Consider the following 22642-nt stretch of genomic DNA (forward strand, 5'->3'; position numbering starts at 1 on the left):
TTTCAATCGTGCTTACTCTGGGGGACACCCACAACTAGCCTTTCTGGTACAACAACGAAGAAGCCAGACAGTGCTGATGGCCCATCAGCAAAGACAATGGACCGTGAAAAAACTTAACCTTCCTGTGAACATTCCAGACAGCCTGTAAGTAATGGCTGCTATAACTCAGCAAGATATGCACGGTCATGTGAACAGACCACATATCTCTGGACTCCATCTTGGGATGTCAGTATTTTTCCACAAACCAAGTTTTGAAACAAAGGGTTTCTGCCATATGCTAAAGCTATGTAAGGCAGAGAGTGACATCATCTGGTGTTCTTCACTCCCCACACAAGAAGACTCCTGGAAATACCTGAGGAACAAAGACTGAACTGGAGGAAGTGCTCGACCCAGGCTAAAGGGATTTCTAGCCTGTGTATGAAGACCTGAGAAACCCAAGTTGTAAAGCTAATGCAGCTTGTGCCTTAAGAATCTACAAGTCTGCCTGTACCATCTGCTATTCATATCCAATCTATCTAGTACTGTATATTAAGCTTAGGTTATGTTTTTGTTTATTTGCCAGGTAATCTGCTTTGATCTGTTTGCTATCACTCAATCACTTAAAAGCTATCTTTTGTAAATAATAAAATTTATGTTTTAATCTAAACCAGAAATTTTGGACTAAAGTGCCTGGGAATCTTAGCTCAGAGAAGGTGTTGCATATTCCTCTCCACACAGGGAGGGGAGGGGGCGAACTCTATGAGCTTACGCTATACAGTTCCCTGTGCAGCTCAAAACAATATAATTTTGGGTTTATGCTTTAGAGGGAGCACATGCCTGGAGAGCTGAGAGTTACCTTGGCTTTAGCCTTTCTACTGTTGGTTCGTTCAGTGGCTAGTCAGAGATCCTGCATGTAACTTCAGCTGGGTGTGTCCCTACATGTGTGTATGCTGGTGCAAGTGTAAGACCAGGAGCGTGTCTGCAGCTTATCACAGCAGCACAGTGTGAGAGGGAGCCCAGGCTCGTGGGTCAGAGGGCTCAGTGGTACCCCACTTCCAGGTGGCACCCCAGGGGAAACCTGTCACACTAGGATTAAATAATTTTGAGTTGCATAAAAGCTTCTTAAACGTTTATTATTTTTTCAACAAGTGTTTATGTTCAAATGAGGCAGGCATTCTTAGAATTGTCATTTTGACTGATCTGACTGCTGTCTGTTGGAAGACAACAACTGTCAGAGACACTGCATAGAATTATGTACATTTCAAAATGTCACTAATCCAATCCACTTTCAAATAAGAACTTGTCAACATTAAGCATTGTGTAAAACCACATGCAAAAATTGCTATAAAGAAGCTTAAATAGAACCAAACTTGCAGGTTTTCAGAAAGGATATTTCAATATTAAAAAAATATACTGTGTATTAAATTGAGCATTTCAAGTAACTTAAATATCTTTAGCAAACATGTCCAGCAAGATATCCTTCTTTAAAAGAAATTGTTCTTAGAACAAAAAGCTAATGAATGGCTATTTAGACACCAATTTCTCAACACAGTAGCAAGCCTGTGTGAAACTATGTGTAATCTAAATAAAGTGAGTCCACCGTTAAAAACAAACATACATTTAGCAGGACTGATTAACTATTACATTTCTATATATACAAAAGTGCTTAGCATAAAAATATTACCTAAAAAAATATAAATTTTATTAAGATCATTTGGCTCTACACATACTACTAGATCTGCGCTTTGGAAGGAGAAACATAGTATTTACACTAAGTTTAGGCAACTTTCCTATATTGTATCTTTAAACAAGTCAAACAAAAATCTCCACGCAAATGTACCTTTATCCAAATTATAATTCATCCTATTTGGCTCACCATAAATATAGCAATTCATTGAATACTAAACAATATAAATAACTTTATCCATTGTCTGCTGCGTTAGTCCCTAATACAGGCTGCCGACAAATTGGGCAAGTAGAATTTTCAGAAAGCCAGCGATCAATACAATGAACATGAAACTCATGCATGCATGGTAACTGCCTTAGCTTGTTCCCGGTTACATATTCGTTGATACAAACACTACATGTTTTACTTATTTCACTCTCTGTGTGGCTGTCCCCATAGTTCCGGGTAGACAGATTGTCAATCTGCTCTTTGGTTAAACCTCTCAAGTGCTCGTCGTCATCATCTTCATTTAGCAAGAAGAAATGTGCAAGACGAAGAATGGGCAGTGTTCCATTTTCAACCAAGTTGTTTGCCTCTTGAGACTGTCTGCTTTCCCGATTTTCATTATTGAGACTATAATGTTGAGTCCCATCATTCTCTCCATTTGTTTCACTACTACCTTCTTCAACATATCTATGCCTAACTGAAGTCTCACTTAATTCACTATCATCATTTACTGTGTGTGAGTTATTCAACTCTGATTGTATATCTAATAAGTGCTGACTGCCCCTCTGAATTTCTGAATTTGATTCAGTCTCCATTAAGGAGCTTAGTTCTCCAAAACCAGTCATAATTTGCCTTAGAATTGATCGAAGAGCCACTGATGAAGGTTCACCAACACCAGTTTCTGAAATTCTACGAAGAGGGATCCGTATAGTGCTAACGTAGGTTCGTATACCTGCACGTTCTGATCGGGAAATTGTACGGCGAAATCCACCACTATCACTTTCGAAAGTAACTGTGTTTTCTGCTATTCCCACTCTAGAGCGTGTTCTACTAGCAATACTCTCCCTATCTCTATTTTCCCCAGGACGAATTCTTCTTACCTGAAGATCTAGTGTAATAGTTGGATGTCTTCTAACTGCAGCTGTTGATCTACTAGATTCATCCTCTTCCAATGTTATTCCTAATGTTGGGGCTGAACTAAAAAATTGTGGCGTCTGTGTGCTACCTACTGTTTGTTCATCTGGCTCAGAGGGAGGCTGAGCTGTATATCTCCTAGTAGACCTTCTAGAGATTTGCTGTAAATTTCTACTTTGCCTCAGACTTTGCTCCTCAGAATTAGTAGAGCCATCTTGTCTTTGCAATGGAGAACGGCTTCGACTACTCAAGGTAGATCTTAACCTTAGAATTCCTAGTCTTTGTCTTGTACTCATCTGAACATTAGCTCTAGCTCTACCTCTCTGGAGATCAGTGGATGTGACTGTTTCTTGCATTTCTCTTCGCCTAACAACACTGTGTTCACCAGTATCTGAAGAAATATTATGTGCTGTGCTTCTTGTTCTGTAAAGGCCTGTTGACTCCCTAGTTCTTCTTCTGAGCCTTCCCAAGACAGGAGAAGAGGTTTCTTCAACACTTTGTACCACAGAATTTCTCACAGTTCTGGTTCTTGCAGTGTTAGAAGTTTCACCATGAGAATCTCTTGATGTCCTGCTCCTAGTTCGTGTAGCTATAGGACTGACTGCTCTTTGATGTCGATTGTCCATATGCATTGTGCTAGTATCCAAGTGTGAAATGTCCATATATTCATCACTAGAAGCTTCAAAACTATTATTATGTTCATGATTTATGTTGATTTCAAGACTAAACCGGAATTCCCCGCTATTTGGATTTGTCCGACTCACAGCTCTCCAAGTTTGGTTCCCACTCTGTCCACTGCGAGTAGCATTTCCTGTGCGACGAAATGTGTTCAGCCACTCTAGCAGAGAGTCACCATTTGAATTTTCCCCAAGAACCTCTGAATCTGTAAAAAGCAGATAAAGAACTCTAATTTACACATTTTGCATATCATGATGCACTCTAAACCATATATTACCTACAAGCCTTTTTAAAGCTTTCTTCTTGATTTACATTGTTTCATGCATCCAACAAAGTGGGTATTCACCCACGAAAGCTTATGCTCCAACACATCCGTTAATCTGTAAGGTTCCACAGGACTCTTTGCCGCTTTTACAGATCCAGACTAACATGGCTACCCCTCTGATAATTGTTTCAGTAGTATGTGAGATTTGTGGCAAAGATTTAATAGATTCTGAAGGTCAGAAGGGGCCATTATGATCATCTAGTTGGACCACCTGTTTAACACAAGCCATAGAATTCCCCCAAAATATTTTTAGAACATGTATTTTAGAAAAAATCCAATCTTGATTTAAAAATTGCCAGTGATTGAGAATCCACCACAACCCTTTGTAAATTGTACCAATGGCTAACTACCCACACTGTTAAAAATTTATGCCTTATTTCCAGTCTGAATTTATCCAGCTTCAACTTCCAGCCATTGGCTCACCTTATATCTTTCTCTACTAGACTGAAAAGCCCATTATCAAATATTTGTTCCCTGTGTAGGTACTTATAGACTGTAATCAAGTCATCCCTTAGCTTTTTCATTGGTAAACTAAATGGACTGAGCAATTTGAACGGCATGTTTTCTAATCCTTTAATCATTCGCATGACTCTTCTCTGAACCCTCCCCAACTAATCAACCTCCAAGCTGAAAAAAGGTAACTAAAGGAGACCAGGATTTTAGTGATTTACAAAAGGTGTAGTAATTATTAGATGTCACATAATGGATTCTAATTCCATTCATATGATGCTGAAGTTGCAACTTAATCATGGTTTTCAACAGCTTCTGAAGCCTCTGAAGATTTAAATGAGATCCATATAGATACTCCACACTGGATTTATTTGTAGCATTTTTTAAGTCCAAGTTGTAATTATGGATAAGGAGAAAAAGGCACTATACTTTCTGCTTTACCAAGAAGTGTTTCCATTTGCTCGATTTTCCTATGTCTGCAGTGCTATAAAGAAGAGTTCCCAATGCACCCATTCCCACTGATTAAACAAGTGGTCCCCAAACTGTGGGGCACGCCCTCCTAGAGGGCATGGAGGAACATCCAAGGGGTGCAGCGGGGCCTGGGCCTGACCCTATGGAGGAGGGAGCACCACCCAGCCCTCCTCTGCCCCCAGCTCCGCCCTGCCCCGGCCCCCACTCCTGGCCGCTAGTCCTCCACTCCCACTCCTGGCCACAGACCCTGGCCAGGCTGTGACTTCACACATGGCACGGGGGACACAGGCACATTCCATTACTTCTGGTGGGCGGACGCAAGAGGAAAAGTTTCCTCTGGTACCACTGGATTAAATTGTTTTAAAAAGTGGGGGAAGAAGTCAAATGGAATCATCAAGCCCACACAAGTGCACTGGGGATTATATACAGATAGTCAAATATGATTAACTGATTTTCAGTTTCATAAGATCTTGGCTATAAATATAAACAAAACAATTCATTGCAAATAGTTTAATTAGATTATAAAATATCACTTAGCTGTTGATTAAGTCATCATATACAGTCATAATACAGGATGAAAATGTATGAAGTATAAATCTTCATGGTTCAAGGCACAGGCCAGCCACTAACTGTCTGGGGTTAGGAAAAAAAGCTTCCACCTGGACAGGTTACTTAATAACTGGGTAGTATGAACTTTCTTGCATCTTCCTCTAAAGTACTGAATACTAGCCACGGTCAGAAACAAAAACTCTGGATTACAAGGACTAATGGTCTGATTTAGTTTGGCTCTCAAGTATATGAAAAGCATACATGAAAGATATATGCCCCACAACATCTATGACTTTGCTTTCCCAACCTGTTAAACATAATGACTCAATCAAGGTATTTCTCCTGCAAGCTGGGATGAATAAAGACACTTATTTTCAGTTTAATTTGGAAAGCATTCATATGCTGTAGGGATGGAGTCAATAAGCATTTGTCTTCTGATTATGTGAATTTATTCTACTTGAGAGCTGCTAGGTAGCTGGTATGCTGAGATGCCTATTATGTATTATATACTACTCTTTCTTTATCCTTCCTCATTTGTTTGATTCTACCTGTTGTCTTCTCTTACTTTTAGATTGCCTATTGCAGGGGTCGGCAACCTTTCAGAAGTGGTGTACCGAGTCTTCATTTATTCACTCCAATTTAAGGTTTTGTGTGCCAGTAAAACATTTTAATGTTTTTAGAAGGTCTCTTTCTATAAGTCTATAATATATAACTAAACTATTGTTGTATGTAAAGTAAATAAAGTTTTTAAATGTTTTTAAAATGTTTAAGAAGCTTCATTTAAAATTAAATTAAAATGCAGATCCCCCCGGACCAGTGGCCAGGACCCGGGCAGTGTGAGTGCCACTGAAAATCAGCTTGCGTGCTGCCTTTGGCACATGTGCCATAGGTTGCCTACCCCTGGTCTATTGTTTTATTAAGCATTTGTACAGTGCCTAGCACAATGGGATTCTAAATCCATGAGTGGGGCTCCTGGCTGCTACAACACTAGAAATACTACTACAACTGAAGCCACTACATTACAGTCCTCATCAAGAAAAACTGGCTAATCATTCAGCTTTCTCTCAATGGTTAATAAAGACACAGACAAAATATTTCAATTTTAAAGTGCCACATTTTTACTGACTACTTAGAATTAATAACCCTTGGACTCTGGGAAATTAAGTCTGTTTCCCTGCCCAACTCCACCCACTTATATGTACAGGTTTCCTTCCTGCCCACAGAGAGGGATGGTAAGTTTTGGCAGGATTTTGTTTACAGAAAAAAAAAAGATTCCCCACTCTGAAAAATGAAACCCCTTGTCCCTATACAAATGGAACAAGATTTTGGCCCAGTCAGATTCATGAAGGGAAGAAGTTAATCAAATTTTGGGCCATTAATTTGGGAATATCCACTTAACTATTGATAGTCTTTTTTGACTAAACATCTATCTAGGGAGCTAGTATTAATTTCAACACAGAATTTACCTTGTTCTAAAGAAGGGAAAGTTTGTTGTTGTTGTTTTTTTAAAAGATTAACTTTAGTTTTTCAGATGGCTAATCACTTCTCTTCTTATGTTAGCTGTTTTGCCAACTTCTATAATAAATAAGAAAATAGCTTAATCTAGCCTTATTTTTCAGAGGCAGAAACAAATAAGTAAATTATTTCTGTGCAACTATTGCTTTTTGAAGGAGAATGGTCAGGGTAAGTAATTTGTTGCAAATCTAAATCAGTTATTATGAAGTACTATAAGTTAATTTACTTTCACATCATTAGGATATAAACTCTATTCATTTTGCTACTTGGAGAAAAAGAGCTACATAGAACAAAGAAGAAACAGACTTAGTATGGATGTCACTTGAACAGACCAGTATTTTAATATACAGAAAAATTTAATGCTTTATCTATAGAAGTAAATAAAGAAAGCTTACCTCCAGCAGTTTCTCCTTCACCTTCCCTATTTTCTACATCAGTTTGGGATGCTAGATGCTCCTTTGCCCCCTCTAGACGTTGCTGTAGCTCTTCTGCTGTTATTTCTCCTGAAATAGTTCACATATTTAGGTAATATATGCCCTCAGCCTTTCAGTAAGATATTTTGATTGTCTCAAAAACGTTTGCATATTTCTTGTTTATACAAGCATAACAATGAAAGAGTTTCCTATATTTCTTTTGTTACTGACAATTTTCAGAAATAAAGTAAAAACAGTAAAACATTGGAGAGACATCAGCATGATTATAAAATTACAATCAATACAAATACAGACAATACAATAAAAAGTAGGCACCAGAAATAAAGAGGCTACATGTATCTAAGCAGAAGACTGCATGTCATTATAACCTGCCAACCTATTAGCATCAGTATGTTCTAAGAATTCAGACGCTGAAGAAATTCTCTTCTATACAAGGTGTACTTTAAGTACGATATTTGTAAATGAATATTTTAATTATTGTATGTGTGCCCAGAGGTTGTAACTTGGATGCATATTATAAATCTAAACATTATGCTGGGAGGATGAATTTTTGTTTCTCAAGCTTTAATATCCATTTAAAATTGTTTGTTTTTTAAGAGAGAGGCCATCAACTTTAAAAGAAAAAAATCTCACTCTTCAGTCATTCCCCAGACACACAGACCAAATTGTACTTTCAGTTACACTGGCATAACACCACTCCTCATTTATACCGGTGTACTGTCTCATCTGCTGTAGCCATCCATATCTTACCAGGAGTGCCAAGAAGATTGTGGTCTCTCATTAACCTGTAGTCTTCATCACTGAGTTCATTAATGAATTGGTAATAGGCCTCTTCTCTGCTAAGGCGCTCCTGCTGCCACTGTCTCTCCTCTTCACCATGACTGTGTTCTAGGGGAGAGGCTTGTTCATCACCTCCCCGCAAACGAGACCTAGATCGATCCATGCTGAGATAAACAGGCTGTTCTGAACAAAACCAAAGATCAGTACTGTGAAGTATAACTCCAGGTTATCAGTTGCTCAGTTTCTCATTTAAACTAGTTTACCTGTTAATATGAACTCGACATAAACTAAGTTGTATGTCCCTATTTGCCAGGTCAATTCACCAACAAAGAGTTTATTGGGCAAATATTTTGCTTCTTGGCTGTTTAAAACAATAATGAAAGTCACCCTCTCGGTGAAAAGACAAATAAGTTAACATACCAACTTCTTAAAGATAAATCAAACAATTAGTGTTTTATTCTTAGCCTTATAAGAATACCTTAAAAATATAAAGAAATAAACACAAAAGTTTGTTTCCTTCCTCTCACTGCAATAGAGCCACTCTGAGGTGAATCACAGCAGTGGTTTGGGAGTAAGGTGAAATAGCATGGGAAATTTTGGTAAATCAAATGTAATTACCCAGCATAGAATTCTGATGAGATAACAGAGTTATTACTATAGAGAAGAGTACTAGCCATTCGATCTTTAATGACAAATAGCTAGGACTGCAGTTTTACAGCACATCTAAGGGATGCCACTTCCAGCAATATAAGACCCATAGCACCATGCTAGGGAATTGCTTCACTTCTGATAGTGTTTTTAGGTTTTTCTTTCAAGTCTCTCATCCAAACTGCAGACTGACAAATGGATGCATAACTATGTCAAGCTCAGAATCAGAGAGGAAAGACTGGATTCTCACACACACTCTTTGTTCCTTCTGCTGCCAAGAAAGACAGGAAATCAAGGATACACTGATTGCAAACCTTATTAACAAAATGTGAGCAAGCCCCCTTGTACTGGCAGAGCAGCATTTTAATAGTCCATTTTTACTGGTTACAGGTTAATTAATATCCCCTTCTCACAATCCCTGGTGGAGGGTCATTTATTGTCCCATCCTTTGTCTCTTCACTTTACACTCTTTTCTTGGGTAATTTTATTTGCCCCGAGGGCTTCAGCTAACTGTCTTTCCAATCACTTCCAAATTTACCTTCCCACTGACCTGTCTCTCTTTATTCAATCCTGCATCTCAGCTTGTCTCTCTAACATCCCTTCCTGGATGTCTCATCAACTTAAACTAAAAATGGTCAAATGGAATTTCTTTCTCCCCCAGTGAAACACTGCCCATTGAGCCCCTATTAGCTGTCTCTTTTGACAGAAATACCATCCCTTCTATCATTCACACCCATAAGCTTGGAGTCATCACTGACTTCTCTTTCCTTCATCCAGGCTGTGGCTAAATTTTGTTGTTTCTTTCTCCATAATATTTTTATGATTAAACACCTTATTTATATCCACAACCAAAATTTTAGTCCAGGCCCTCATCTTCCCCACCTTGCTTATTGCATCCTCTTAAACGATACACATTGCCCCTTTCAATCTGTTCAAAACATAGCTGCTAAGTCAATCTTCCTGACCATGTCACCACTTCGCCAGATCCAACTTCCACTAAGAAAGGTCTCTCCCACTGACTTTAACAGGAGTTGGATTGGGCTATAAGTTCCTCCGTGGGCTCCCTTTTGTTCACAATGTTAAATTCAAACTTCTTGTTATCAAGGTCCTTCAGAGTTCTGCCCCCCTCTCTACTTATCTTATTTCTTTTCACATTCACCCAAGTTTCCACACTTGCACTGATGCTAGCTCTCACTAGCCCATCATGTCTGCTTCTCCCACAATTGTCTTTGCACCTTCTTCCATGCTAATTATTGTCTGGCAAGTACTGCTATACAAAGCTTAATCAGACGCAAAAGGTTTATAATCCAAAACAACGACCAAACAACATACATAGCACAGGAAGGGACATTCTTGGTCACTGAGTCCAGTCCTCTACTATCATAGACAATCCAGTCAGACAATTCCGTACTTTAAATTTATCAAGCTCCACCTTAAAACTAGGTAGCTTGTTTCCCCCTCTACACCTACTGGAAAGCTGTTCCAGAACCTCACTCCTCTGATGGTTAGAAACCTCCTTCTAATATCCAGCCTAAATTTATTCATGGCTAGTTCATACCCTTCTATGCTTGTGCTGACATTGTCCTTTGCCTTAAATAGCTCTTCTCCCTCCATGGTGATTGCCACCTTGATGTATTTAGAGTTAACAATCATATTCCCTCTCAGCCTAAATTTTGCTACGCTAAACAACTCAAGCCTAGTAAAATAGGCTCTCCATTTCCCTGATTATCTTAGTAGTCCTCCTCTGCGCCTTTTCCAGTTTTAAATAATTTTTCTTGAACATGGGTGACCAGAATTGTACACAGAATTCCAGCTGAGATCTTACCAATGCCTTGCACAATAGCATTAGTTCTTTATGTATTCCTCTATTGGAAATAGCTCACATGTTATTGTAGAATCATATTTGACTTTTTCACAGCCACATTATATTGGTAGTTCATACTCATCTTGTGATCAACTAATGCATGTGGGTCTTTCTCCTCTCTTGTTTCCAACGGCTGAGCCCCAAGTTTAAAGCAGGAATTCTTGTTATTCCCTAAGTGCATGAGCCTGCACTTTGTATTATTAAATTTCATCCAATTTCTATTACTCCAATTCTCTATATCATCCAATTCCTCATATATAATAGTTCAGTCCTCCTCTGTACAGATGCCTCCCAACTTTGTGTCATTAGCAAATTTCATTAGCACACTTCTACTTTTTGTGCCATGGTCACTAATGAATATTAAAGATTGGTCCCCAAATAGATCCTCAAGGAACTTCACTAGTAATCTCCCTCCAGATAGATAGCTCTCCTTTCAGCATAACCCTGTCTCCCTGTGATGGGGTATACCAGGACCTTTGAGGCCCCCTGCTGGAGGCCTTGCTGTCCTACTACACTTCCCCCCAGAAAAGGAGCAGCGAAGGTGGGTCCTCCATGGCTGCCTACAGAAGCTGCAGTAAAGTGGCCAATCAGCACACAGCAGGCCCAGTTAAAAGGAGCTGCAGGGCCTGAAGAGATCAGTTGCTTGCTGGGACCTGGGAGGTGAGGAAGGTGCTCTTTGCTGGCTGTGGGAGTGGCAGTCCTGAGGTCAAAGTGAAGTGTGTAGGAAGCAGCCCAGGGAACAGTAGCAGCATCTACTACAGAAAGCAGTAAGTAGTTGCTTTTTACAGGCTCCTTGGGTCATGACCTGGAGTAGTGGGTGGGCCCAGGTCTGGCCACTGGTAGAGTGGCCAAAGCCTTGAGAAGGGGACAAATGTTGCTTAGAGGCCCCAGTGAAGGTCAGGACTCCATCTCCAGGGAGAAGGCCATGGGGTCACTACTCTACAACAGAGCAGGAACAGATTTTAGGCTAGCCCAGAAAGGGCTGAAAACTGATCCTAGAGACAGGGCTCAATACATTCCAAAGACACTGTGATTGGCCCTGTTAGAGCTTTCTGTTTGTGTGGTCAGACATGTAGACTATGCATAGCTTAGCTGGAGTGGTGAGCCCCTGAAGACCTGCCTATCAAGGTTTACTGTAAACAGGGACACTGCATGTAGCGAGCACACATCTGCACCCACCTGATGGAGGTGCTCATTAGAGGTGGGTGGCCCTGTCATACTCTGTAATAGTCAGTTCTTTATAGTTACAGATCTTGTACTAATCCCCATCATCTGCATTTTAATTTATTTCATGTGTGGACTCTGTCAAATACTTTACTGAAACACTTTACAGACAGATTAGGTCTCCTGCATTTCCCTTGTCTAAACATATCCATTATCTAATCAAAGGTATCAGATGTTGCCAGACTAACCAAACTTGACAAACCCATGTTACATGGAGGTAAACAAAGGAATAAAATGCAAGTCTTCTCTCCCCTCCCCCCTGCGATGCAAATTCCAGATGGAATTTCTTAAAGCAAAGATGCAAAAACTAAGCTTCCACATTTAAGTCCCTGAGCTCTTCAATCCAGATTACTTTACTATCTAGTTCCCTTAATTTCCCAAAATCTGCCCTTTTAAATCAAAAACCTTAGTTACAACCTAGTTTTGACTATTCTATTTAATTTACACTGAGTCAACTAGCTATCACCTGATCCAAGGTTTATTTTTTTATGACCAGCTCTTCTATAATGTCATCTCTACTCACTAAAGCAAGTCCAAAACAGCATTACCTCCTGTTAAGTGACTATTTGCTGAAGAAATCTGGTCTGTTATACCCACAAATAACTAGGCCTGACCATTATTAACAGCATTTGTTTTCCAATTTATTACCTGGGAAGTTAAAATCTCACACAGACGATTTCTGGTAGTATTTCTCTCTCCAATATTAAAGAGATCTCTATGCACCTACAAATCTGATCCTGCTTACAGCAAAAGGTGAGAATCAAATTGTGAATTTATATGAAAACTAGATATCTAGAAAATGAGAACTATTCCTGCCTCCTCCCAACTTTGTCAGCTAATTTCTTTAATGTAATCTCATGATGCACAGAAAGATGCATATACAAATCTTCATTCATGAAGCTGAAAACTGTCATGTCAGCTAATCTCTCTTCTTTTTCCCCACTCCCTTTCTCATGCTCAATAACATACGAGCCCTCTTTCTTCAAAGCATGTATGTGGTAGAATAAAACAATTAAGTGACTCATTTTGTTGAGTCTTACGGCAGGATGGTTAAATAGGCTCTAAGTGACTCACAAGAGCATGCAATGTTGTTGGTGTAGCTGTGTTGATCCCAGGATTAGAGACAAGGTGGGTGAGGCAATATCTTTTTATTGAACCAACTTCTGTTTGTGAAAGGAGCTTACACAAACATGAACTGTGTAAACTCAAAAGCTTGTCTGTCTCACGAATAGAAGTTGGTTCAATAACATTCTCACCCACTTGTCTCACCTGAGAACAGTAAGAAGTGTGAAATATTTAGTTGCCATTTGTTATTTTAACCAGACTGGGTATCGATGCCATCTTGTATTTAACATTGACCACCAACAAAACAAGATACTTTTGTATTTGAAAGTATCACACTTGAAAAACCAGATGGACCCAGCTATGTTGCACACAGTGTGAAAAATTCACACCCCTGAGCAATGCAGTTAGACTAATCTAACCTAAGCACTTGTGTGGCCAGTACTAAATCTACAGAAGAATTCTTCTGTTGGCCTACCTACACCCTCTCAGAGGTGAATTACCAGTGCTGACAGGAGAACTCTTCCTGTCGACTTATTGTACACAGCCTCTATACTGAAGTGCTACAGTTGTACAGCATCAGCACTAAATGTAGATACTCCCTAAATTAAGGGAGTTAAACTATTAAATGGAACAAAAATGGCAATAACTTGGGCAAAACTCAGAATTCTCTTCTTTTCTAATTTCCCACAGTTTGAGAGAGAAATTATACATACCAATATGGTTTTATTCTATACACTTATAAATTCAGAACCAATACCATAACCCTTTCTAGCAAAGAATGTGCACTCACTTTAATCAGCTATATAGCTGCTTACTTTTCCTCCTGGCCTCTTTCCATCAATTTGTATCCAGGATTCAAATAAGTGATCATTTTCTGAAAGGCCCTCCTGTGGCTGCCAGGAGGGTGAGAGCTGAGTTTAGAGGAGGCGGCCTCCCTGGCAGACAGGCACACAGGACGTTGCTGTCAAGCCTGATCCTCCAGGCGAGAGGAGGTGCCCGGGCTTTGAAGAACACCTGAAACAACGGAAGTAGTCCCCAAGTAACTACAGACGGGCATAAAATCTGACGCGGCGCCAAGAGCGGGAGCCGCTGGCCTGGCCCCACACCCGCCTCAGCGAAGCCCACGCAGACACCACGGCAAGGGACTGCTGGCCCTTCCCACCCCGCAGCCTCAGGGCCCCTCCAGGCGGGGAGGCTGAAGGCTGCTGGCCCTTCCCCGGCACTCGCGGGGGGATCGCTGCACTCTGCCCGGGCTGCGGCTCTGGCGCCCGTGGGGCGGGCTCCCCGCGGCCCCCTGCCCGGCGCAGCCATGGCCTGGGGCCGGCGCCTGTTCCCAGACCCAGCGCTGCGGGTGACTGACAGCGCTCCTCTCCAATCACCTGTCGTAGCCGCGGCCAGAGACCAATTACAGCAGGGCGCGGTGGGCCCCGTCTCGGCGCCCCAGCCGGGACCCTACTCACCACGCGCGCTGCAGAGGGGCCCGCCGAGGCGGCACCCCCCGCCCCGCTGCGCGGAGTCGCCCTCTAAAACGAGGGTAAGAGGAAGAGCCCAGCGTGGGGGCGGCAGCACACACCGGTCCTGCTCACGCCTCACCTCTGAGCAGCCGCCGCCGCCAGCGCCGGAAAGAACCCGAGTCCCCAGATCCGCGCGCTGGAGGCGGAGCGGTGATTCCCGTCCGGGTGGCCGCACTGAGCAGCGAGCAAACGTTCCGCACTCAGACGGGGCCGCCCTGGGCATGCGCACAGGTGGATCTCGTCTCCCGCGGCGGACAACCTCTGGCAGGCCCCGGGCGACCCGCGAGCTGGACCTTCTAGCGCGTGAGGGAGTCTGAGGGGCCGGGGCTGCAGCCGGGAGGCGGCGGGAGCGGGGCGGAGGGGCGCGCCTGAAGGTTTCCTTTCTCTGGTCAGTGCAGTGTTCGCAAGCGCAATAGGTAGAAAGAACAGGAGTTCTTGTGGCACCTTAGACTAACAAATTTATTAGAGCATAAGCTTTCGTGGGCTGCAGCTCTAATTTGTTAGCCTCTAAGGTGCCACAAGTACTCCTGCTTCTGCGGATACAGACTAACACGGCTAAACCGCAGTAGGTAGGATTGCCAACTGGCTAATCCCACAAACCCAAACGCCCTTGCCCCACCCCTTTCCCGAGTCCCCGCCCCTTCTCCAATGCCTTGCGCTGCTCGTGCCAGCACCCCTCCTGCCATTGCTCTCGCTCTCTCCCTCGGCTAGGGTAGGGGGTTGGGGTGCAGGAGGGGGCAAGGGGTACTGGCTCTGAGAGGGGGCTCAGAACAGGGGCAGGTAGTTGGGGAGAGGGAGGGGATAAGGGGTGCGGGTTCTGTCTGGGCAGTACTTATCTCTGATAGCTCCTGGGCAGCTGCACAGCAGGGCTAAGGCAGGCTGCCTGCCTGCCCTGGCCCTGTGCTGCTCCTGGAAGCAGCTGGCACATCCTTGCAGCCCCTGGGCAGGGCAGGGAGTTCTGTGTGCTGCCCTGCCTACAGGCACCACCCCCACAGCTCCTATTGGCTGCAGTTCCTGGCCAATGGGAGCTGCAGAGTTGGCGCTCAAAACGGGCAGTGAATGGAGACCCCCTCTTTCTCATAGTGCCAGTCTCCTGTCTAGACTCTCCAACTGTAGAGTAGTGACAGTCATTTTGCCTATGGACATGGCTTCACTGCCACTGAAAACAATGGGAGGTGGCAGGCAACTTTATTAAGGCCAGTCTCACTTACACATGCAGGTAGACTGTGGGAAATAGTAGCCATTTTGCTGGCTTCAACCCCATGAACAGTAAAAGGAGATTTGTGAGTTGACAACCTTTTCTCATGTTTTCATGAGACAGGTGAAAAATGCCCCCAAAGTCACTGGAGTTGCAATAAAAACAGAGTTGGCACTACTGCATTGTCCAGGACTGCTACAGCCTTGACTCACCAGCCAGCTGGTGCAGGCAGACCCCTGTATCATCCCCACTGGTGCTGGGGACATGGTGGGAAATCAAGGTCATTGCACCATTAGGTTCTAAGCTGTTAGGCTGCAGTCTTGGAAGGTGAATTATTTTTGCCAATGTGACGCCACAACAAAGTCAGTGGGGTGTACCAGGGCACAGGAGTTTGAGCATGTAGAATTGATTGGAGATTGGGATTTTAGCATTTTGGACCATACTGTCTTTTTACTTTTTGGACTTCCACCTTTTCTGCCCTTTTTCTCTTTCTTGACCCACAATCTGCCTTCTATTTCAGGGGTTCTTAACTTTTTTTTTCTGAGGCCCTCCTACAACATGCTACAAAAACTCCAGGGCCCTGTGGGACTGGGGGGAACCTCAGAGCTCTGGGCTGGGGGGTGGGGCCTCAGGCATAGGTGTATTTTGACTTCTGTTTTGGGTGGGCAGGGGTGCAGAGGTGCTGACTTCTGCTCCCACCAGTGGGAGCAGAAGCCCTGACTCAACCCCTGCCCTGCCCCCATTCCAACCCCTTCCCCCAAAGTTTCCACCCCCCCTCCCTACCCCTATTCCAACTCCTTCCCCAAATCCCCGCCCTGGCCCTGCCTCTTGGGCACCACCTCCCCTAAGCATGCCACGTTCCCACTCCTCTTCCCTCCCCCCACCCGCTCCAAGTACACGGCCAAACAGCTGTTTGGTAGCAGCAAGGCGGAAAGCACTGGGAGGTAGGCAGAGAAGCGGGGACATGGCATGCTCAGGGGAGGAGGAGGTGGGGTGCAGTGGGGGGATTGGCTGCTGGTGGGTGCAGAGCACCCACTAATTTTTCCCTGTGGGTGCTCCAGTCCCAGAGCACCCACAGAGTTGGCACTTATGGGTCGAGCCAACTCTGCATGGCTGGTCAGGTATGGAGGTCACCTCCTTGCCAACTCACCTCAGCAGGCCACAACTATAACTCAAAGGTGAGGGGGGGCTCAGTTCAAAAAGTTTGAAAACAGTTCAGGGTGCAGGCAGGGAATAGCTAGGGGCTCTGTGCAGGGAGGGGCTGTGCGCTGGGAGGGCTTCCCCTGCGGTAGCTGCTCCCTAAGGGCTCTGCCAGCCACGGAGCCAGGTCCCCCTGCCCAGATGGCTCTTACCAGCTGTGTGAGCAAAGGGGTCTGTGAGCTGAGGATGCTGCATGACCGCCAATGAATAGGAAAAGCGGGCTGCCTGTTGGACAACAGACTCTAGGATTAGTTTATTCTCTTGTGGGATAACTACTGCGTTACAAAAATAGAGGAAATGGTATCCCTTCTGAAACTTGTCAATTCCTAACTAGTTTTTCTTTCTGTCTCCTACGCACAGGCACAGAGCTACCTAAATTTTCATAGTGGGGACTCCTTTTTGCATTGAGACCATCTCATAATCACTTCTCTTCTCACCAAGGAAATCTGTCAGCAAACTGGGTGTAGAACCTTCATAGATGATTGTGGTGCTGGCAGACCAGGTTCCAGCTCTTGCCAAAGCTGTAGGAGTCAGCTGAGCACTGACAAATTCATAGCTGGATACCAGACCAGCTCCTCTGCAATGTTAGTATTGTTTAAGATAGGTATAAGAGTGTTTAGCATTTAGACTCTATGGAATGTTTGTAAGTTGCTGCACACATTAATTTTACATGTATAACATACTATAAGGTGATAAGTAAATTTTGCTTTATAACTATAAAAATGCTTGCCCTGTGAACCCAGTCAGGAGGAATGGTCCTCAGCCCATCAAGAAGGACTCTCCAAATTAAATGGGCCATTGTGCAACATCACTAAACAATGATTTGGTTAACAACCCTCTCACACCCATGAAGGTGCTACTTGCAAAAAAGCTCATCCCATCAGCTTGAATGCTGGAAGAAGGGGATAAATCAGGGACAAGAGAGAACTTTCTCTTTGCTGTTTAGACTCTCACAGGGCTGGGTCTGTGAAACAGAAGCAGAGATCCCTAGGGTTAACCTGGGTTAACACACATTACTACTATTCTGTCACCTTTTAAAACCATAGACTAACTAGTGTATACATGTTGCCTGCTTTAACCTGTAAATAACACTAAGTTCTTCCTAGTTTAGTTAACTAAGGATTTATTATAGGATTGGCTAAAAATGTTGTCTTTGCTGTGAGATCTGAGGTACAAATTGAGCTGATCCCTTGGGACTGGAAGCAACCTGAATCTTTGGTGTATAGCACCAACTATAAGTAGGCCCAGCTTGCCTGGGTGGAAAGATAGACTAGAATGCCCAAGGGGATTGTCTGTGACTCCTTGGTAAGACTGGTACAGTGCTTCAGGAGTTCACATTTGTTACTGGGTTAGTGAAATCTAGTTATAGACCATACCATGAGTTTGGGGTGTGCCCTCAGTCTGCCCTGAGGTAGGCACTCAATCACAAATCAGTCCAGACAGCAGGACACATTTTTCCCTCCCACCAAGGGAATCTACTGGCAGCAGATGGGATGTGGCACTTCATAGTCTATTTTCCTCACCACATTCAATAGCAATTTGCCACCCTCTCTCAATTTTCTGCACCTGTAGACACACCAAAATGTATAATTAATGAGAATCAATTTTCCATCCAGAATAAAAATCACTATACCTGCCTCAACATACATAATCAGTCCATTTTCTTCCAGTGTGACTCAATTCTACTTGACATTCATTACAATCCACTTTTCCCTGCAATCAGTTTTTCCACACACCAATTTCCCTTAGTCAAATCAAAATGTCTCCTTCCCTCAAACTCACCTGGGGATTGCTCCTCCAGAAGATGAGAGAGGTATGTTAGAAGGGTACAGTGAGGAAGCATAAACTGTTCCTGTATCTGTCCTGCTTCCTCTCCTTACACAATCCACACTGAAGTACAAAAGGAAAAGTTACTAAGAATTTGTGCAGTAAATTTGGGGATAGAATATGACAATTGAACTATTTTCAATGAATTAATCAGACTGATCTCTCCAACAATACAGGAAAATCTACAGTATTCTCTTCCAATATGTATTTTATTAACACAGTTGTAGCTGTGCTAGTCCCAGGGCATTAGAGACAAAGTGGGTGACGTAGTGTCCCTTATTGGGCCAGTTTCTGTTGGTGAGAGAGACAAGCCTTTGGGCTTACTCAAAACTCTTCTTCAGAGCCTGAAGGTTCTTCGGTGACCTGAAGAGCTTTGTGTAAGCACAAAAGCTTGTCTCCCTCCGCCACAGAAACTGGCTCAATAAGACACTACCTCACCCACTTTGTCTCTCTAATACATCCATACTCTTTCCCAAATATTTATTGAGATTATATTTTCTGCAATACATACTTATAGTAGAGCCTTGATTTTTATGAACAACCAGTTACACTAACCATTTTTCCTGATTGTGGGTGGGGAAGTCACCTAATGAAAATTGATAAACAGTGCATTCCAGTGCATTGGAGATCACGGAAGTTCCAGAAAGTGATGGAGAGCAGCATACTACAATTTATATACCATGCCTATTGTAATTTTGAGATGTTCAATTTTATGAACTTCTCAATCCCTTGTTTTGCAAAATAAGGGTTCTACTGCACTTGGAAAAATAAGTAGTCCATAGAGGGCAGCAAAACTCAAATAATTATGGAGTTGCTGTAGTAACTGTAGCTAGACACTAACTGTAAGCCAGATCTTGATTTCACCCCATGCCCACCAAAGTTATTCAAAAATTTACTCTAGCATAGAGTATTTATTTATTTTATATTACAAATACAGCAAAATCTATCTTCAGTCAATACATAATGTATTTGAGGGGTAATAGGAAGATCTTTATTTTTAGCTTTCTGCCCCCAAAAAGGACTTTTTTCAATAACACACTACCAGTTTTCACAGGCAAAATTGTCCTGCAGCCATAGGCACCCTTTAGAATTGATTTTTTGTGACTTATCGTCATGGTAATCCCAAAGTGATTTAGCCTTCCTATAGATTGATCTGGGTGTTACTCAATCTCTAGCTAGGGCATTGAGGTGGCCTGGCTGGATATTCAGTTTGTCAATCACTGGTGATTGTATCATGCCACTAAAGCTTTTGGTGACTACATGATCACCAGACCAATAACAACATTCCTTCTTTTACATTTGGAGATAATGTATACCTTCAGATCAGCGGCACTGCTATGGGTACCCACATGGCCCCACAGTATGCCAACATTTTTATGGCTGATTTAGAACAACGCTTCCTCAGCTCTCGTCCCCTAACGCCTCTACTCTACTTGCGCTATATTGATGACATCTTCATCATCTGGACCCATGGAAAAGAAGCCCTTGAGGAATTCCACCATGATTTCAACAATTTCCATCCCACCATCAACCTCAGCCTGGTCCAGTCCACACAAGAGATCCACTTCCTGGACACTACAGTGCTAATAAACTATGGTCACATAAACACCGCCCTATACCGGAAACCTACTGACCGCTATTCCTACCTACATGCCTCCAGCTTTCACCCTGACCACACCACACGACCCTGACCACACCACACGATCCATCATCTACAGCCAAGCTCTGCGATACAACCGCATTTGCTCCAACCCCTCAGACAGAGACAAACACGTACAAGATCTCTATCAAGCATTCTTACAACTACAATACCCACCTGCGGAAGTGAAGAAACAGATTGATAGAGCCAGAAGAGTTCCCAGAAGTCACCTACTACAGGACAGGCCTAACAAAGAAAATAACAGAACGCCACTAGCCGTCACCTTCAGCCCCCAACTAAAACCCCTCCAACGCATTATTAAGGATCTACAAACACTCTCACAAATCTTGGGAGACAGGCCAGTCCTTGCCTACAGACAGCCCCCCAACCTGAAGCAAATACTCACCAGCAACCACATACCACACAAGAGAACCACTAACCCAGGAACCTATCCTTGCAACAAAGCCCGTTGCCAACTGTGCCCACATATCTATTCAAGGGACACCATCACAGGGCCTAACAACATCAGCCACACTATCAGAGGCTCGTTCACCTGCACATCCACCAATGTGATATATGCCGTCATGTGCCAGCAATGCCCCTCTGCCATGTACATTGGCCAAACTGGACAATCTCAATGTAAAAGAATAAATGGACACAAATCAGATGTCAAGAATTATAACGTTCAAAAACCAGTCGGAGAACACTTCAATCTCTCTGGTCACGCAATTACAGACATGAAGGTAACTATCTTACAACAAAAAAAAAGTCATTATGCAAGGTAGTCTATTTCCCCTTGTTTTTCCTACCCCCCACCCCCTCAGACGTTCTGGTTAAACTTGGATTTATGTTGGAAATGGCCCACCTTGATTATCATACACATTGTAAGGAGAGTGATCACTTTAGATAAGATATTACCAGCAGGAGAGTCGGGTGGGAGGAGGTATTGTTTCATGGTCTCTGTGTATATAATGTGTTCTGCAGTTTCCACAGTATGCATCCGATGAAGTGAGCTCATGAAAGCTTATGCTCAGATAAATTGGTTAGTCTCTAAGGTGCTACAAGTACTCCTTTTCTTTTTGCGAATACAGACTAACATGGCTGTTACTCTGAAACCATTCCTTCTTTAGAATGTGTTTGTCTTCCATCCTAATGTCTGTACCAAGAAAGCCACTGAAACCAGACCAGTACTGGTGGAGGCAGCTGCCAGAACAAAAAGGGATCCTGGTGGCTCCAGTCAGCACCATTGACTGGCCAGTTGGTGGTGCCATGGGGGCAGTGCCCGCAGATGGGGTAGCGCACAGAGCTGCCTGGCCACGCCTCCATGTAGGAGCTGGAGGGGGGACATGCCACTGCTTGAAGTAAGCGCCACCTGGAGCCTGCATCCCTGATCCCCCTCCTGCCCTCTGAACCCCTTGGTCCCAGCCCAGAGAACCCTCCTGCACCCCAAACCTCTTATTTCTGGCCCCACCCTGGAGCCTGTACCCCCAGTCAGAACCATCACCCACTCCCATACCCCAGCCCCCTGAGACAGCCTGGTGAAAATGAGCAAGTGAGAGTGGGGAGAGCAAGCAACAGAGGGAGGGGGGAATGGAATGGGGCATGGGTGGGGCCTCAGAAGGAGTGGGGCATGGGTAGGGCAACGGTGTTTGGTTTTCCATGAGTAGAAAGTTGTCAACCCTATACTTAATGTGGAGCAGTTGATGAAGATGACAAGAATCAAAAAACCTCAATCTGGTTTTCTTCAGGGGTGGGCAACTTTTTTGCATGAGGGCTATGTCTAGGAATAGAAATCCTATGGCAGGTCACGAATGCTCACCTAATTAGGGTTGGAGTGCAGGAGGGGGTGGGGGCTCCAGGGTGGGGCCAGATATGAGGAGTTCAGGGTGTGGGAGGGGGCTCCAGGCTTGGGTGGGGGAGTAGGGTGCAGGGGAGGTGAGGACTCTGGCTGGGGGTACAGGGTCTGGCGATGAGTTAGAGTGTAGGAGGGTGCTCTGGGCTGGGACCAAGGGGTTTGGAGGGCAGAAGGGGGATCAGGGCAGGGGGTTGGAGTGTAGGGAGAGGCTCGGATGCAGGCTCCGGGGAGCGCTTGGCCACTGCTTCTGGGAGCTGCTTGAGGTATGTCCCCACTCCAGCTCCTACATGAAGCTGCGGCCAGGTAGCTCTGTGCACTGCCCCATCCACAGGCACCTCCCCTGCAGCTCCCATTGGCCGCAGTTCCTGGCCAATGGGAGTTGCAGGGGTGGCACTTGGGGCAGGGGCAGCATGCAGAATGGAGCCCCCTGGCAGTCCCTACACATAGGAGCCACGGTGGGGCAATGCCGCTGCTTCCAGAAGCCGTCTGGAGCAGCCCCCGACCCTGGAGTGCCAGAGCAGGACAAGCCCCGCTCCCTAGTGAGAGCTCAAGGGCCAGCTTAAAATAGCTGGTGGGCTGGATCTGGCCTGCCAGCCGTAGTTTGCCCACCTCTGCCTTAGT

General features: G+C 44.0%; 1 protein-coding gene across 5 annotated transcripts; it reads right to left on the reverse strand.

Annotated features, from left to right (window-relative positions):
* Positions 1-1102: 1102 nt before the first annotated feature.
* On the reverse strand, positions 1103-14628 carry RNF6 (ring finger protein 6). 5 transcript variants are annotated; one of them, XM_084639073.1, is made up of 5 exons: positions 14382-14464; positions 13579-13802; positions 7958-8170; positions 7169-7276; positions 1103-3668 (listed from the first exon to the last, which is right to left on the reverse strand). In XM_084639073.1, the coding sequence occupies exons 3-5, from the start codon at positions 8148-8150 to the stop codon at positions 1900-1902; spliced, it is 2070 nt and encodes a 689-aa protein (XP_084495199.1). In that variant the 5' UTR covers positions 8151-8170; positions 13579-13802; positions 14382-14464; the 3' UTR covers positions 1103-1899. The 5 variants fall into 5 exon arrangements, with proteins under 5 accessions (XP_084495199.1, XP_084495200.1, XP_084495198.1 ...); XM_084639074.1 differs by lacking the exon at positions 14382-14464 and adding an exon at positions 14249-14265; XM_084639072.1 differs by lacking the exon at positions 13579-13802 and having other exon boundaries at positions 7958-8165; positions 14382-14628.
* Between the last annotated feature and the right edge of the window lie 8014 nt (positions 14629-22642).

This window comes from Lepidochelys olivacea (genome assembly GCF_965140295.1).
Source record: "Lepidochelys olivacea isolate rLepOli2 genome assembly, chromosome: 1".
In the NCBI taxonomy this organism is placed as follows: domain Eukaryota; kingdom Metazoa; phylum Chordata; order Testudines; family Cheloniidae; genus Lepidochelys; species Lepidochelys olivacea.

Coding starts and splice junctions, on each gene's coding strand:
- RNF6 (XM_084639072.1), bottom strand. CDS start 14,525: ATGCCCAGGGCGGCCCCGTCTGAGTGCGGAACGTTTGCTCGCTGCTCA. Junction 8,166..14,381: donor GCGGCGGCGGCTGCTCAGAG/GTGAGGCGTGAG, acceptor TGTTCAGAACAG/CCTGTTTATCTCAGCATGGA. Junction 7,277..7,957: donor CAATCTTCTTGGCACTCCTG/GTAAGATATGGA, acceptor GAACTATTTCAG/GAGAAATAACAGCAGAAGAG.